General features: G+C 38.3%; 1 protein-coding gene across 1 annotated transcript in view; it reads left to right on the top strand.

The window, feature by feature from the left end:
• Positions 1-518: 518 nt before the first annotated feature.
• cacna1ab (calcium channel, voltage-dependent, P/Q type, alpha 1A subunit, b) overlaps positions 519-14,567 on the top strand; it is a 200,073-nt gene continuing 186,024 nt past the window's right edge. The window contains exon 1 of the mRNA XM_051672247.1: positions 519-2,172. Within this exon, the coding sequence (XP_051528207.1) occupies positions 1,907-2,172 (266 nt within the window). The 5' untranslated portion in view covers positions 519-1,906. The remainder of the gene's footprint in view (positions 2,173-14,567) is intronic.

Raw genomic sequence — 14,567 nt, 5'->3', positions numbered from 1 at the left:
TTGTTTAAATCGTATTTTTTCCCCAGTAGTTTCAGGGTTTTAGGGTTTACAGCGTTACGTCGTCACGTCAGGTTGTAAAATTGGATATAATTTTACACAGAAAAGATTATTTTAACATTTAAGTGCCTTAATGTAACCCAGAGTTTTGCCTTTTTTATTTATTTCTTTTTAAAGAAAGGACTAATATATTTATTTTGTGTCAAATGAGCTTAATGACAACAAATGTTGTCAGATGAGCTTAATTTGAACTGAACTCGGAGTATTCCTTTTGAGGAGCTGCCTGTAATGACACATAGTTATTGTCATTATAATATAATGGATTATAAGAGCACTAATGTAAAGTGTTCCCACAAATCCATACTTGGTCAACAGTTGGCTTGCACACACTCCCTCTTCCGGCAAGGTGTATGACTCAGACACAATACGTACTGAGAGAAATGAATTGCAACACATCGCCTTTCGATAATGTCTCGTCTCACGCGCTGATTCCAATGTGAATTTGCGAGATGCAGCAAAATGGCACACGGTGCAAGGCTGAGTCTTCTCTTGGCCATAAGGAGGAGTGAGCTGGAGGATAAGCGAATCGCTACGGGGACGCGCGTCATGTGCTGCAAGGCTTGGCTTGAGATTTGAGCACGAGCGTTAAATTGATCAGATGCTCTAAAGCCACCAGCTGATCTGAGGAGGATTGCGCTCGAGACCCCGAGTCTCCGTTTGCGTTTCTTCGCCAAACAAAAACAAAAACAACAACAAAAAAAACAAAACAAAAAACAAAAAAAAAAACAACTAACTTTCAAGGTGAAATAATCGCCTCTGGACCGCTCGTCGTCCACTTAGGCGACAGGAAGCGGAGCTTTTCTAGGGGGGGCTTAAGGCGATGGGTGCCTCTTGGTTCCTCTCGGTTACTAGTGCCACCGAAGATGCGAGCTCGAGCTCCAATCCACGCGCTCCGGCGCCTCTCCAAAACTGAAGATGCTTCTTTCAACGACCGCTGACCGCAAGAGATCATCATCATCATCATCATCATCATATCTTGACATAGTGTTTTTCTTTTTCCCAGAGCTCGCTCACGCTCACGCCCACCTCACTGGGCCGATATGTCTCTAAAAAAACAAGCAAACTTAAATAATTTTTTTAAGATATTTAAATAAATAAACAAATGTCACCGAGGTGTGGATTTATTGGGGAAGCCCCGTCGTCTGCATTTGCGAGTGTAATCCGAGAGTTTGGCGGAGGGGAGGCTGAATATTGCCATGCTATACCAAACATTGCGGATACCACAGAAATAAATTAATTATTAAAAGGTTTTCACCATTTTTCTATACTATTTTTATCCTGTGGATGTGAAAAAACGAGTATGCAACCAAGAAAAACTCATTAGACCTGATTGCAACATTTTTAAATGGCAATGTATATGCAATTCCTGTAATGCATTAACGTAGTTATGTTACCAGTATCTTTATATACACCTTGCAAATTTGCCAGGCGATCCAGACCGGGCTGTTGAGACGGAAAACACTTCGTAAAATGTGGATCCTACCCTCCTGAGGAAAATAAGCCGTCGACATCTTATCAATTATATGTTTGACTATTTCTTTTATGTTTATCAGACACGAACTGTTGAGCTGACAGCACCGTTGAAAGGACATACTACTCATCCACCAGTCGCTATATCTGAGTCCCTTTTTGGCGTTGGCACACGCGCGCGCGCACACATTTCCATCCACTTTGATCTCGTTTGGTGTTTTATGATGGACGTTTCTTAGCCATGGAGATCTGAACGGGGCAGATCTGAATGTCTGTGTGCGCTGTGTTGAGGCGGATGGGGTGTAATGTGGTGTTGTCACCCTGAGACTTCACCCCCTTCTTGGCTGTTTCGTAACGATTGGCGTTTGGTGTCTACAGAATGGCTCGGTTCGGAGACGAAGTGCCGTCCAGGTACGGCGGCGGGAGCTCTTGTCAGGGGGGACCCGGACGCGGCGGCAGCAGGCAAGGCGGCCCGCCAGGGGCCCAGAGGGTGTACAAGCAATCGATGGCCCAGAGAGCCCGGACGATGGCCCTCTACAACCCGATCCCGGTCCGACAGAACTGCCTGACGGTCAACCGCTCTCTGTTTCTCTTCAGTGAGGACAACGTAATAAGAAAATACGCCAAAAAGATCACCGAATGGCCATATCCTTTACTAAATCCAGTGCACCGCACAGGCAGATGGCGCCTGGGAACAGGTACAGTTCTGTAATATGTTGCACAGTGGAGATGGGCCCTTCTTATATGCAATACCTCCACAGTCCTTATAGAAATCTCCATAATGTAAGTTGTTAATTACTTAATCAATATAATAAGATTATCATTCCAAAGCTTCTTTGATCACATTGTAGACCATGTTGGTCATTTTTATGATGATGGCTCAAACTGATTTGAACATCTTTTTGCAAATCACAAATGGATGCACTCTACTTAATTAGTAATTAGATCATTACTTTATGTGCATGTGTTTTAATATGTGTGTTTAAGTCACATGTTACATGTACAGGCCCGTGTTCAGAGGCCTGAGGCTGTGTGGGTGTGCGTGGTTTTCCGTGGAGGGGGTGCTGATGTCAGCATATGAGATTTAGTGGAGCCTTGCAGTGTGGAGAGGAGCAAAGCAGGGGGGAAAAGAGATGAAGGCTTAGAGAAACACAGGTGGTGAATGTTCTGAAGCTCACTTGATTGTGAGTAGTAAGTGACAATATGATGGGAATTGAGTTGTGAGGGTGCTGATTGCATGAAAACAGCTAATAATAGCTAATTAGAGGTGATAATAGGCATAAATAAACATGAGTTGGAGCCTATGTAGCTCTCAGTTAGAAACTACAGTTCTGATTCCTAAAACAATGCAAAAATGATCAAGATGTTCTTTTATATTCTTAGAGGTTTACTAATTTGCGAGTGTTGTGTCTACTTGTGACAAAACATAATCTTGCTTGCCATTTTGCAAATGTGTTTTATTTAAAGTGATGTGCCACACTTTTTGCAGGAAAAGTCTCTTGGGAATTAACTGGAAGCGTACTAATTAGGGTGCATCTAAATGTTCATAAATATTCAAAAGTTCATAATCTGCAAGTGTGACTTTTGTAATATTTAAGAAAATGGCTTTGACCACTCCTCTTGCTTATATATACTGTATATGGGTGTTTCTTCAACTCGTCTTATTAAAAAAAAAAAAAAAAAAAAATGTAAACTCTAGTCTAACTAGTTTATTTAGTTTGTCCAACAGTGTATGTACATGCATCACAGGAGATTTATGTTATTTTTGTCATGATAATTTCCACCATAGTCTCATTGTCAGCACATCTCAAATTCTGTATTGTGTTTAATAGAATTCTGTGGTGGAAATGACGCTGATGGAAATGACATGTTTAACATTTTTGAAATAAAATAGCTGGCTTAACTTGCTAAAGCTAATTTCATAGCTAACATCTGATGTATTCTAAATACACACAGTTAAATAATATTTTTTCACTTTTTGCGTAATTTGGCAAAATTAAAGATTGATTGGAAACGACACCCATTATAAATATTCTGCTCAAAAGTGATATTTACCTTGATTTTTATTTTTCTTCGAACATCACTTGTCTCATATGTAATCTCAAGCATGCTCTTCCACTTTGTTAACAAGTAAACAAACTTTTGAAAAAACTTAATTAACGGCAATTTCCCTGAGATGCAAAATGATATAGATATTTTCTCTTGTTTTCTAAGAAATCGAATAAAATTCACAAACAACATTTATGCTTGTAACAAAAAACAAAAGGGTGGCTCTGCAAGAAAAACAAAATCTAATCAAAATATTAACAATTACAATCTTGACCAACACAAGGTATCGTTTGAAAGCTTAGAAGCTCTACTTTCCAATGCATGCAGACATTATGACCAAAACTGAACAAGTGCTTTGAAATTTGCAGACAAATCAGAAGTGATCTGTTTTGATAATTTATTTTAAAAAATTGCACTGTACATATTATTGCAATCATTAAAAACATCAAACTGATCAAGTGGCCATGTGTCGAATACAACCAGCCTATTAGTTTTACTTACAGACATAAATATAGCGAGTAAGTATATGTCTTTGACAAACATGTTTCATGTGAACAGGTGTTGCTCATATGCCGTGTTTTCGCTTATAACGTCACAGAAAATAAACATAACATAAAATATTACATAGCATTACTTAGAAGAGGGGATTATCTTTAAAAAGAGCCCACACACAAAGTAATCGGATGCATAGATAATTAGATAACCCACACAAAGCACAATATGCACACAGCATCTTGCTATCTACGTTAACTTTCCTGGATCAGATGACATCATCGGAAATGCTGTAGTGTCATGGAATGCTAAATCAGTCGGATTAGGTTCAGATTACTCCAACCAGTAGCGATAGTCCTCTATATTTGGGCAGAGAGTCATGTGATCAATCACTCTAATTACATATGGCCACCAGGAGATGGCGCCATGTAAATGACACAGACTCAATGATGACACAAATGGCACATAATGAAACTCATTCTGTGAAATCTCATTACTAAAATCATGTCTGCATGCTATGCATACCTTTAGTCATTGTTGTGTTTGCATGTGTAATTCCTTCTTATGTACAATTATTATGTTTTATTTGTTTGGAGAGGCTTTTGGACACTTGGAGACGTTTTTGGACACTATGATAAATTATATTTGTAATGCTGTAACATTTGATTGCTTTGTCGTATCAACACAAAATTTTACTCAGTTACAGGTGACATGATTGGGAACAAAACAAAAGCGTTTATCTGAGCCACCTTATTTACACCATGAGGATAAAACACCCTCTGTCACGTATTCCCTGTGTTTTTGCTTAGACTTTTATTTTGAAATTCTTGTCTAGTTCCCCGTTCCTGTTTCCTGTTAATTTTGTAGTCCTTTGTAGTTTCTTTTCATGATTGGTTTCCCCAGATGTTCTTCGTTTTCTTGTTTGCCCATTTGTATTTAAGCCCTTGTTTCCTCTGGTTTCTTTGTCAGTCTTCACATGTGTTGTCACGTTCTGTGCCTGGTTTCCCGTGTTTTGTTTTGTTTTGTTTTGTTTTATTCTAAGTACTTTGGTTTCCATTAAAAGCTGCATTTAGATCCTCATTCCTCGCCTGCCTCCTCACACCCTCAGAGTTTAAGGGGTTAATATTTAAAGTCTGGGACAAGGCTGAAACACTAAAATCTATACATAAAACGCATTTGAAAAGTACCTAAAATAAACAATGAAGGTCAATGAAAAAGTTTATGTCAGTTTTAATGTGACCATATATAAAAAATAAAATAAAAATTAAAAATCAACCCCTGTGACATGAAGTTGTCTGAAGTTGAGGAAACACCCTGTTATACAGTAAGGTCTGGATCTCAGTAGAGTGATAGCAGCTTTTAGAGTCTTTAAAATGGTTAGGCAGACAGTTTCTTATGTATGGTGACTGGCAGACTGCCATGTGTTAAGTTGTAAGATAGATATTATCTCTGTAATATTAGCTGTACTGTTATAGAGGCAGGATACTAACACTAATGTCTTCTCTGTGTATAGGAGAGTGATCAAGTTTCAGGTGTAACTTGCTGCTGTGAATACAAAGGGTGCAGGATAAGTCGCTTAAAGGGGTTATTCAAGAGCTGGAGAGCTTCTCGGATCACAATTCCGCTCTATTTCTGATTCCTTTTAGCAAGGCAGTTAAAGCGTGGTTATAGCATTTACTGGAAGGTATTGAAGGGTGAATTAGGGTAATCTGGGATATTTTTTGCTCTTTTGACCCTTGATCACGAATGAATGAAACCTTAATAACAATCCATGTACAATATGGTAATATCAAGAAAGGGTTGTCCATTGAGATAATGGGCATGTAGTTTTGGTCAGCACCATTGGTAATTCTCCTGGGGTCAGTTTGTTGGCTGTCTGTTTGTACTTTCTTTTTCTGTCTGTGTGTTAACACTTTGGAAAAACCGTGAGGTTTTAGAGGTGTTAGACTGATTTAAAAATACTCTGTCTAAATGATGAGTTTATATGGTCTTTGCTTGTATGAGTGCCAGTTAAAAATTGTCCTCGTACTCTCGTATTTCTACGCCTCTGGTATCCTTTTGCCATCTCTCTCACTCTCTCTCTCTCTCTCTCTCTCTCTCTCTCTCTCTCGCTCTCTCTCTCTCTCTCTGATTCTCTGAGACCATCTGCTCATTCTCTCTGTTGTATGTATGGTGGTAGAGCTTCCTGGGGTTGCGTTGGACTCACTAGGCATGAGCATGTGAGAGGAAATGGGCAAAGAATGGAAAAAGAGTGGTATGGCTGTGTGCACGTGTATGTGATGCAAGTGAAACATATTTGTAGCTATTCTAATACCACATTAGGCAAAAATATTATAAAACCAAGTCCATGCACTGCCAAAAATTATTTTCCTATTAAGTATTTTTGTGGTTTTCCAGTAAAAATATCTAAATATTTACTTGAGAAGCAAAATTACATAGATACTGTATTTTCTCTTGTTTCAGAAAAATCTAATAAAATGTAGTTAAATTTACGCTTGTAACAAGAAAAAACTATTTGCCAAAGGGGTAGGAAAAAAGCTTGATTCAAAGGGAAAACGAGTTTATTTTTCTTGTTTCTTGTTTTAATGCTGCACTACGTAACTTTGTGCTCTCAAGCGACATCTGTGTTTGAAACTTATAATTGCAAGCAATTTGTGGAAGAACACTTTACGTGAGTCGTGCTTCGGCACTGCTCTTCTGGCGAATGAATCTCATGATTTGAGGTTACCTGGACATCGCCTGTGTGTGATCATGACAGGGAGATATACAGAGCCGGAGTCATAACATGCTATTTTCATGTTGATGTTATGTTATACAATGAAACATTTAAAACTGAAATATTACTTGCATTGATGAAGATAAAAAAAATTGTTTTTACATATTTTGAATGAATTAAGTTTACACTTATAGCACTTTTCTGACACTACACTCAAATCTCTTTACAAATCTCTATTTTAAATATCAATATAATTTAATATGATTATTCAAGTGTTTTATCCACTATTAAGTTTTGTATTGTATTACACTTATCAATTTAAGAGGTGATACTTGTGATATGGCTGATATGAGTTCAATGGAAGACTTTATACATTTTTATATTATATTGAACAGCATCAGTTGATAATGCAAGTGAACCGTAATACTACAATAGTATGTCTTTGTAATGCACCCAATAACACCGTAAACTAAAAACATAAAATGAGGATTCAATAATGATGGGGATAAAATATAGTTTATTAAACATGAAAATATGCTTAAATATGCAGTATATCAGTTACAAGAAGTGAGATTCATAAGACATAAATATTAGTAAACATGTCACTGAAACTACCCCCGGCAACGTAGATACATCACGATTGGTTAACACACGAGTAATGTTCGATTCATGACAAGCAACATAAGCTTCAACAACCCTACCAGAAAACATTTAAGCATTAGAGCAGGTAAACAACTTCACCAAATGGATAACAGATAAACATCCATCTAGACTGCAGTTATGATGTCTTGAACTGTGTGAGTGTGACTGACTGAACTGAACGTAGTTTCTTTCTTCTTAACGGCGGCTCGCAAACTAAAATAGTGCATTTCCGCCATCTACTATTAACATGGGAACGTAGTTTCTCCAGCAGAACACAAGACCGGTTCTTCTTTCCTGTGTTTAAGGACATGACATAATGACAGAAGGATGTACGGCATAAGCCAGCAATTTTGCGCCAAATCCGACCCGAAAGCTCAAAATACAAATAATTTTTATAGGCTAACCGTAGTGAATCGGGGTAAGGTAAGGACATTTTTTTGAACACTGATTGTGTATATACGTTTTTCACCAAAACATCTTATGTAGTGCAGCTTTAAGCATAAAAAAGTACACTGCATTACGTTAATTAGTATTTGGGGGGAGTGTGTAAATAATGTCATAATGTAAAACAAAAAAAACAAAAAATTATGTCAAAATACTTTCTCCTATCCCAGCTTAATATATAGAGACTACTATAGTCTCCAAAATATGATTTTTCCAAAATATGTAAACACTGAGGCTCTGTAGCACTTTCCATAATCGATCCATTTGTTTTAAAGCGACCTGGCCAGATTGACACAGCAACATCGGCTCAACCAATGGCGTTAGTATGGGGCGGGACTATCTATCTATGTTCTTTCGACTAATGGAAGACAGAGGGGGTATTTGAAAATTTGTTTGAAAACAACATTTATTTTTGCTTTTTCATTTAGTGACACTAGTGTCACAGAATACACACTTTAATGTTTAAAAAAAATAGGCTTCAATGCATTCATGCAAAATATAATTTATTTTAATGTAACTTGAGCATGTTTTCATCAGAGGTGTATAGTAACAAAGTACAAATACTTCAGAACTGTGCTTAGCTCTAAGTAAATAATTTTATATTTCTACTTTACTCGAGTGTAACCGGTCCTGCTCAACCCACTCTGAGCGAGTTTCGAACCGGCGTCTCATGCATGGGAGTCAGACGTGCTAACAAGGAGGCTAAAGGCTACAGCTCCTAGCGTCAGTCGCTGGTGCACCTCTTGAGGCGAGGAGAGTGAGGTTTACACACTGCACAGCTATCTACCACCTGGCTACTGTTACTCTCAACCCTCTAAACCTCAGTCCCATCCGGGTCACGGCACCACTGTAACCTGTCCAACTCAACCCGCTCCGAGCGGGTTTCGAACAGTGTCTCTGGCATGGGAGGCAGGCACGGTAACAAGGAGGCTAAAGGCTATAGACCCTAGCATCAGTTGCTAGTGCACCTCTTGAGGCCAGGGGAGTGAGCTTTACACACTGCACAGCTACCTACCAGCTGGCTACCTTTACACAAGTATAAATATTTCTCTTGACTTTCACTTTTACTTTGCAACATTTTGGGGAGAAAATCAATAATTTTACTTCGATACAATTAGGCAGACTCTTTAGTAACTTTTGCGACTCAACACAGCAAAAAATAACACAGCTGCAAATGTAAACTGCATGCGGCTCAGTGATAGTGATGTTTGATTCGCGTGCTAATCATTTGAGTCACATATTTTGATCAATTTTATTCTTTTAAATTGGTCAAAACGGTTAGAAAACTGCTCTGAATGATTCGTTTCATAAATCGGAATCAAAATCACAAGGGGAACACCAGACAATGACTCAAGTCGTTGTCTTTTACTTGTACTTTTGATACTTAAATTACATTAAACATTAGTTATTTTAATACATTTCCTGAAGTATTTTTCTCATGAGCTAATTTTCCATAAATATATATTTACTTTTACTTACTATAAGTATGATGATTGGGTACTTTATCCTCCTGAGACCGAGCGTGACTGCTGTGTGTATTTTTCATTCCCCTCTTTGATTTGTAACAAGTAGCCCATAAGAAACATGCCAAAATATTCAGACCAAATAGTTTTCCTCATAATTGATGTCCACATATGTGGACAGTGGAAATAAGTTGTGAAATGTTAAATAATACCAAGCTATAGAAAGTCAGATGTTTTTTCTTCAAATTGTTTATTATGTTTCCAGGAGTGTTGATTATTCATGTTTTTAAAATGTTTCAGATATTACAGATAATTTTCCGTAAAGCGGAATAAATCATGCTGATTCAAAGTAATGTCCAACATCATCCAATCACTGCCAACCATGTTAAAATAAAATGATACATTATAAATTCTGAATCTATGTACTGATTATCATTGTCACATGTCTGTCAAACATGTTGAATGATCCAAACATCATCTGCAGCCTGAAACTGAACTTTAAATAGGAAGTTTGGATTAAATGCACTTAGCTGCACAGATGTTCCCTTGCTCCTTGTTTAGAGAATGATTTAACCTCCAGTGTGCTGTCTGTCTGCACTGGTCTCAAATCAGTTAGAAATACACCTTATTTTCATCCTAACTCCATATAAAGCCTCTGAAAGTAACATTTTCCAGCTTTTGGATGAACCCACTGATTCTCTATGTGTTAATACACAGTAAATATATGATATTTTAAGGAAAATGAGCCTATAGTCCACGTACATGGTCATTGTGTTTAACAGCGTGCCGTTTCACGATAAATCGCTGAAATTGTAAAAATAGGATATCGGATGAAACTAGAGACTCTACTCTTTTGATTCAAACAGTTTTTAATGTAAAAACTTAATTAGGTTTCTTACCAGATGTAGTTTTGTTGCCGTTTCTCCCAAAGACAAAGACAAGCTGAGATTGGCGCCATGTTGTTTTGTCACATGACTCGGTGCATCGAAAATTTAACCCTTTAATAACAACCTAGAGTCTTCTAAACTGAGATCAGTCAGTTTAAATTAATTAATTAATTAATTAAATTATGCATAGCCTTTAGCGAAGCCAAAACGCAATGTCCACACCTGTGGACGCGGGGTCTCAGGAGGTTTAATGACACCTTTTAAAAAAAAGATTCACAGATTAGTCCTTTGAAGTCCATATTCTGCCTTCAGTCCTTATATTAGTAACATTATATTAGTGAACAGCAGTCATGTGTTTTAAAGGAAGAACAGGGGTTTGCAAATGTCTCTGCTGGTTTCACACTGAGGCCTCCTGTCCAAACTGAATGGAGTAACATGCAGAGGATGGATCATAGCTGGCTGAGATATGACTTGGTAGGGTGGCACAGCCTGTGGCATCAAACGCACACACACATGGACCATAGCAGCTAAAACAGTGACACCTGTTCTGTAGGATCAGTCTCCTTGGGGGACCAAAGGAAAAAGGAACCAGGCCAAGACTTAGCACCAGCCTATGGCATCACACACACCATGTGGGACATTCACGCTCCAGTGTGCAATCATAGAGACAAAGATACACAAGCAAACACTCGCACACCCACGCCAGATATCAGACACTAAATCCATTGCTTTCTATGGCTAGAGAATATAATCTGGTGCTCTGCTGCAGTGCAGACTTGAAGGGATGCGAGATAGTTTGAGCAGAAGAAACGTCTAATGGCCTGTGTATGTGTGTGTTTGTGCATTTAAGTGTTACTCAAAGACTAGCCCTGCCCTATGCTCTCTCTCTCTCTCTCTCTCTCTCTTAGACACACATCCTTTCTTTCTGTCTTTCTCTCGTTTTAGCTCTGTCTATCACATTCTCCCTCACATATTCATATCAAAATGCTTTTTTTTTTTTTTTTTACTTCTCAGTTGGACATTTCCTTCCTTATTGCCATAACCTTTAAGCACCCTCTGCTGAATACTAAATTATGTTTTTTTAATCATTATTATCATTTTTGTTGTCCTTACTGTGTTTTTGCCCCTCTTTTAGGAGGAAGTGAGTCTAAGAAAGCTTTAGGTTCATATCCTTTTGGAATTGCAGAGCACAGTGAGAATTTTTGCGAGTGGGTAGCCCCAGGTAAAAGTTGATTGGATCTCAGCAGATTTCAGATTGAGATTTTACTTTAGCTGGTAATGTTGTAGAAAGATTAATTGTAAAGAGACTTTTATTATCGTATTATTTATAATGATTTCCTTCATCTTGAGAATGGCATGACTAGGATTCTGAGAACCATTGTTTTTTTGTTTTTGTTTATTTATTTATTTTATTTTCTCCCCAATTTGGAATGCCCAATTCCCAATGTGCTCTAAGTCCTCATGGTGGCGTAGTGACTCGCCTCAATCCTGAGGACAAATCTCAGTTGCCTCTGTGTCTGAGACCATCAATCCGTGCATCTTATCACGTGGCATGTTGAGCGCATTACCGCGGAGACATAGCACGTGTGGATGCTTCACCCTATTCCCCAAAGCATCCGTGCACAACTCACCATACGCCCCACCGAGAGTGAACCACATTATAGCGACAACGAGGAGGTTACCCCATGTAACTCTACCCTCCTTAGCAACTGGGCCACTTTGGTTGCTTAAGAGACCTGGCTGGAGTCACTCAGCACACCCTGGATTCGAACTCACGATTCCAGGGGTGATAGTCAGCGTCAATACTCACTGAGCTACCCAGGCCCCCCGAGAACCAAAATTGCAGAGCCGTATGATTTTTCAGACTTTCGTGGATTTCAGGTCCATTCCGATGCCCCGCTACTGAATCTACAGCACGAAACACACAGCGCGAACAATGTAATGTGGTTCCTGAATGAATGACTTATGAGCCAGTAAAAAAAATAAGAAAATTAAATAGTCTGAGAAGTTACTGAATTAATCTCACTGCCCTCACTTCCGTCATGTCCAACTTGAAATTAACCAAAACTGTTACAATGTTACAAGTTTTGTTGTAATTAGGGATGTGCACAACTAATCGATTAATCGAGTACTCATTCAGCTTTAAATATTCGACTAGTAAAAACACAACTCAAATATTGCAATTTGATTTTCCTTTGTGCCTTTGCCTGACATGGACAACAGTGAAACAGCTTCTCTCAACGAAATCTTGCCATTAGTTCTCCCAAAAAGAAAATTCTGCCATTATGTAAAGTGCTTGTATCGCTTCAGAACACTTGGAATGTATGTTTCTATGTGTGAGTGCAAATGTTTTTTGCTTTTTGTTCATTTTTGAATCTAGATCTTGTTTACGCTTAGTGTTGATTTTGTTCATAAGACAAACAGGTTAAAAAGTTGAAGGTTGAAATTAAATTCTACATTTCAAATAATCGATTACTAAATCGAGTACTCAACAACAAAATTACTTGAAATGCCCATCCCTAGTTGTAATGAGTGGAATAAAAAATAAATAAAAAAAGTCATTAAAAGTCTTTGTAAACGTGCCTTTTGCTATCTCTGATTGGTTATATCTGCTCTGTTGAAATCTGAAATGATCTCATCATTTGTCAACAGACTGCTGAGTGCAATAAATGCAATAAAAATTTAATTTATTTCCAAATATTTCTTCCTCAAAAGTAAGAATCATTAATGGAACTGTTAGGGAATCAGAATCGTTAAATTTGGTCCTCTAATCTAATTGGACAAGCAGCGTTCCAAGATTGCTAATTTTTAGGCCACATCCATTCAAATCCACTTGAAACCTTCGTTTTCAGTTTCCTAATGTCATTATTCTCCAAAGTATGTGGTTATTTTTAAAAGTCTCTATACTCAGTGAATGAAAACGCTGTTCTAGTGTGAATGAGAGCTGTAAATGTAGTGAAACCAATGCGCTTTTAACCCTTTCGCATGTACGATCAAACGGGTGTGATTACACTAGGCTGGGCTCAGAGGCATACGATCAAACCTATGCGATCTGCATTCGTGCTGCTGTTTAGTCTTTTAAACATCAAAATATCTTTATTGTTTTATGTTTCAAACATTCAAATAATCAGAAAATAAAAGTTTAAAGCTGTTACCGTCAGAGCTGACTGTTTTGATGCAGCGATGCAGTGCTGTGTTCTGATGTCAAACAGATAATGTATAAACTAGCTAGTCCACTTCAGCCTGTTCCCATTCCATCCGTAACTCATTCTCACCACTTCTGCTGCAAAAAAGTGGAAGGGCTAGGTTTTTAGAACCATCTATGGTTGACGAACTCAGAATCCCATGCTGCATTGCAATATAAAGAACATGGTGGTGCGCATAGCTGGCAATCGTGTTCGCGATCGCATCTTATCTATCATAGTCAATCATTCTAAACATAAAAAACTGTTGCACATTTCTACTTTTAAACCCTTCTGGATGTCTTCCCCCGTAGACAAACAAAATTGTATGTGGTAAGCTTAACTTGTTTTGAACCCAGACAGAGGCGGAGAGACAGACAGGGAGAGAGAGAAACAGAGGGCGAGAGATTCAGGAGTTCTTTTCATTGTCTGGCAGGATGTGTTGGATGTGAGCCACTGGCTTGCGTCCAGATTGGCTGTATGGCCTTAGTGTCACTTCTGTCACTGTAAGGAAAGTCTCACCTTTTGATCTCCCATGGTTCTCTCTTCATTTAACTATGCCTCATGGTTAAAGGCACAGTTCAGCTTTTTAACTCTGGCTTTACAGAAAAAGTTAGCCTAAAAGTGAAGATTCTGACATCTTTTACTCAACCTCATGTCGTACTAAAAACGTATGACTTTCTTTCTTCCTTGGAACACAAAATGAGAAGTTTAGCAGATTGCACTTTGAGACTTAACTATAAGAATAGAGCGCAACAGTCTCGTTCCGGAAGTAAAAACCCCATTCATTTAATGGAAAAAAATACTTGTGCAACCAAGATGGCTGAAAACGTGGGCTGGCACTGTTGGACTCTCTTCTCTTTGATGGATAATGTTGATTAATGTATAGACATATAACAGGTAGACAGAAAGGTGAATGTTTGTAAGCTCAGTTGGTTGATGACATCATTGAAATGACAAAGACAGCCGCTGGTCGGTTTCTTAATTTAGACACAGTTATCTGTGCTCAGTCTGCCAAAAACATGGCATTTAATGGCCTTTCAGCCATGCATCAGTATGTTTGTAGGAAGTTACAGGCTTGTGTGTGTTTTGCGCCTGTGGTAGCTACACTGCACCTTTCCACGTGACTGCAGCTGTAGGACAGAAGTAGTAAGAAGTGTGCCTT

This window comes from Myxocyprinus asiaticus, chromosome 35, assembly GCF_019703515.2.
Source record: "Myxocyprinus asiaticus isolate MX2 ecotype Aquarium Trade chromosome 35, UBuf_Myxa_2, whole genome shotgun sequence".
NCBI lineage: Eukaryota > Metazoa > Chordata > Actinopteri > Cypriniformes > Catostomidae > Myxocyprinus > Myxocyprinus asiaticus.
This window is presented reverse-complemented; position numbering and strand designations above follow the sequence as displayed.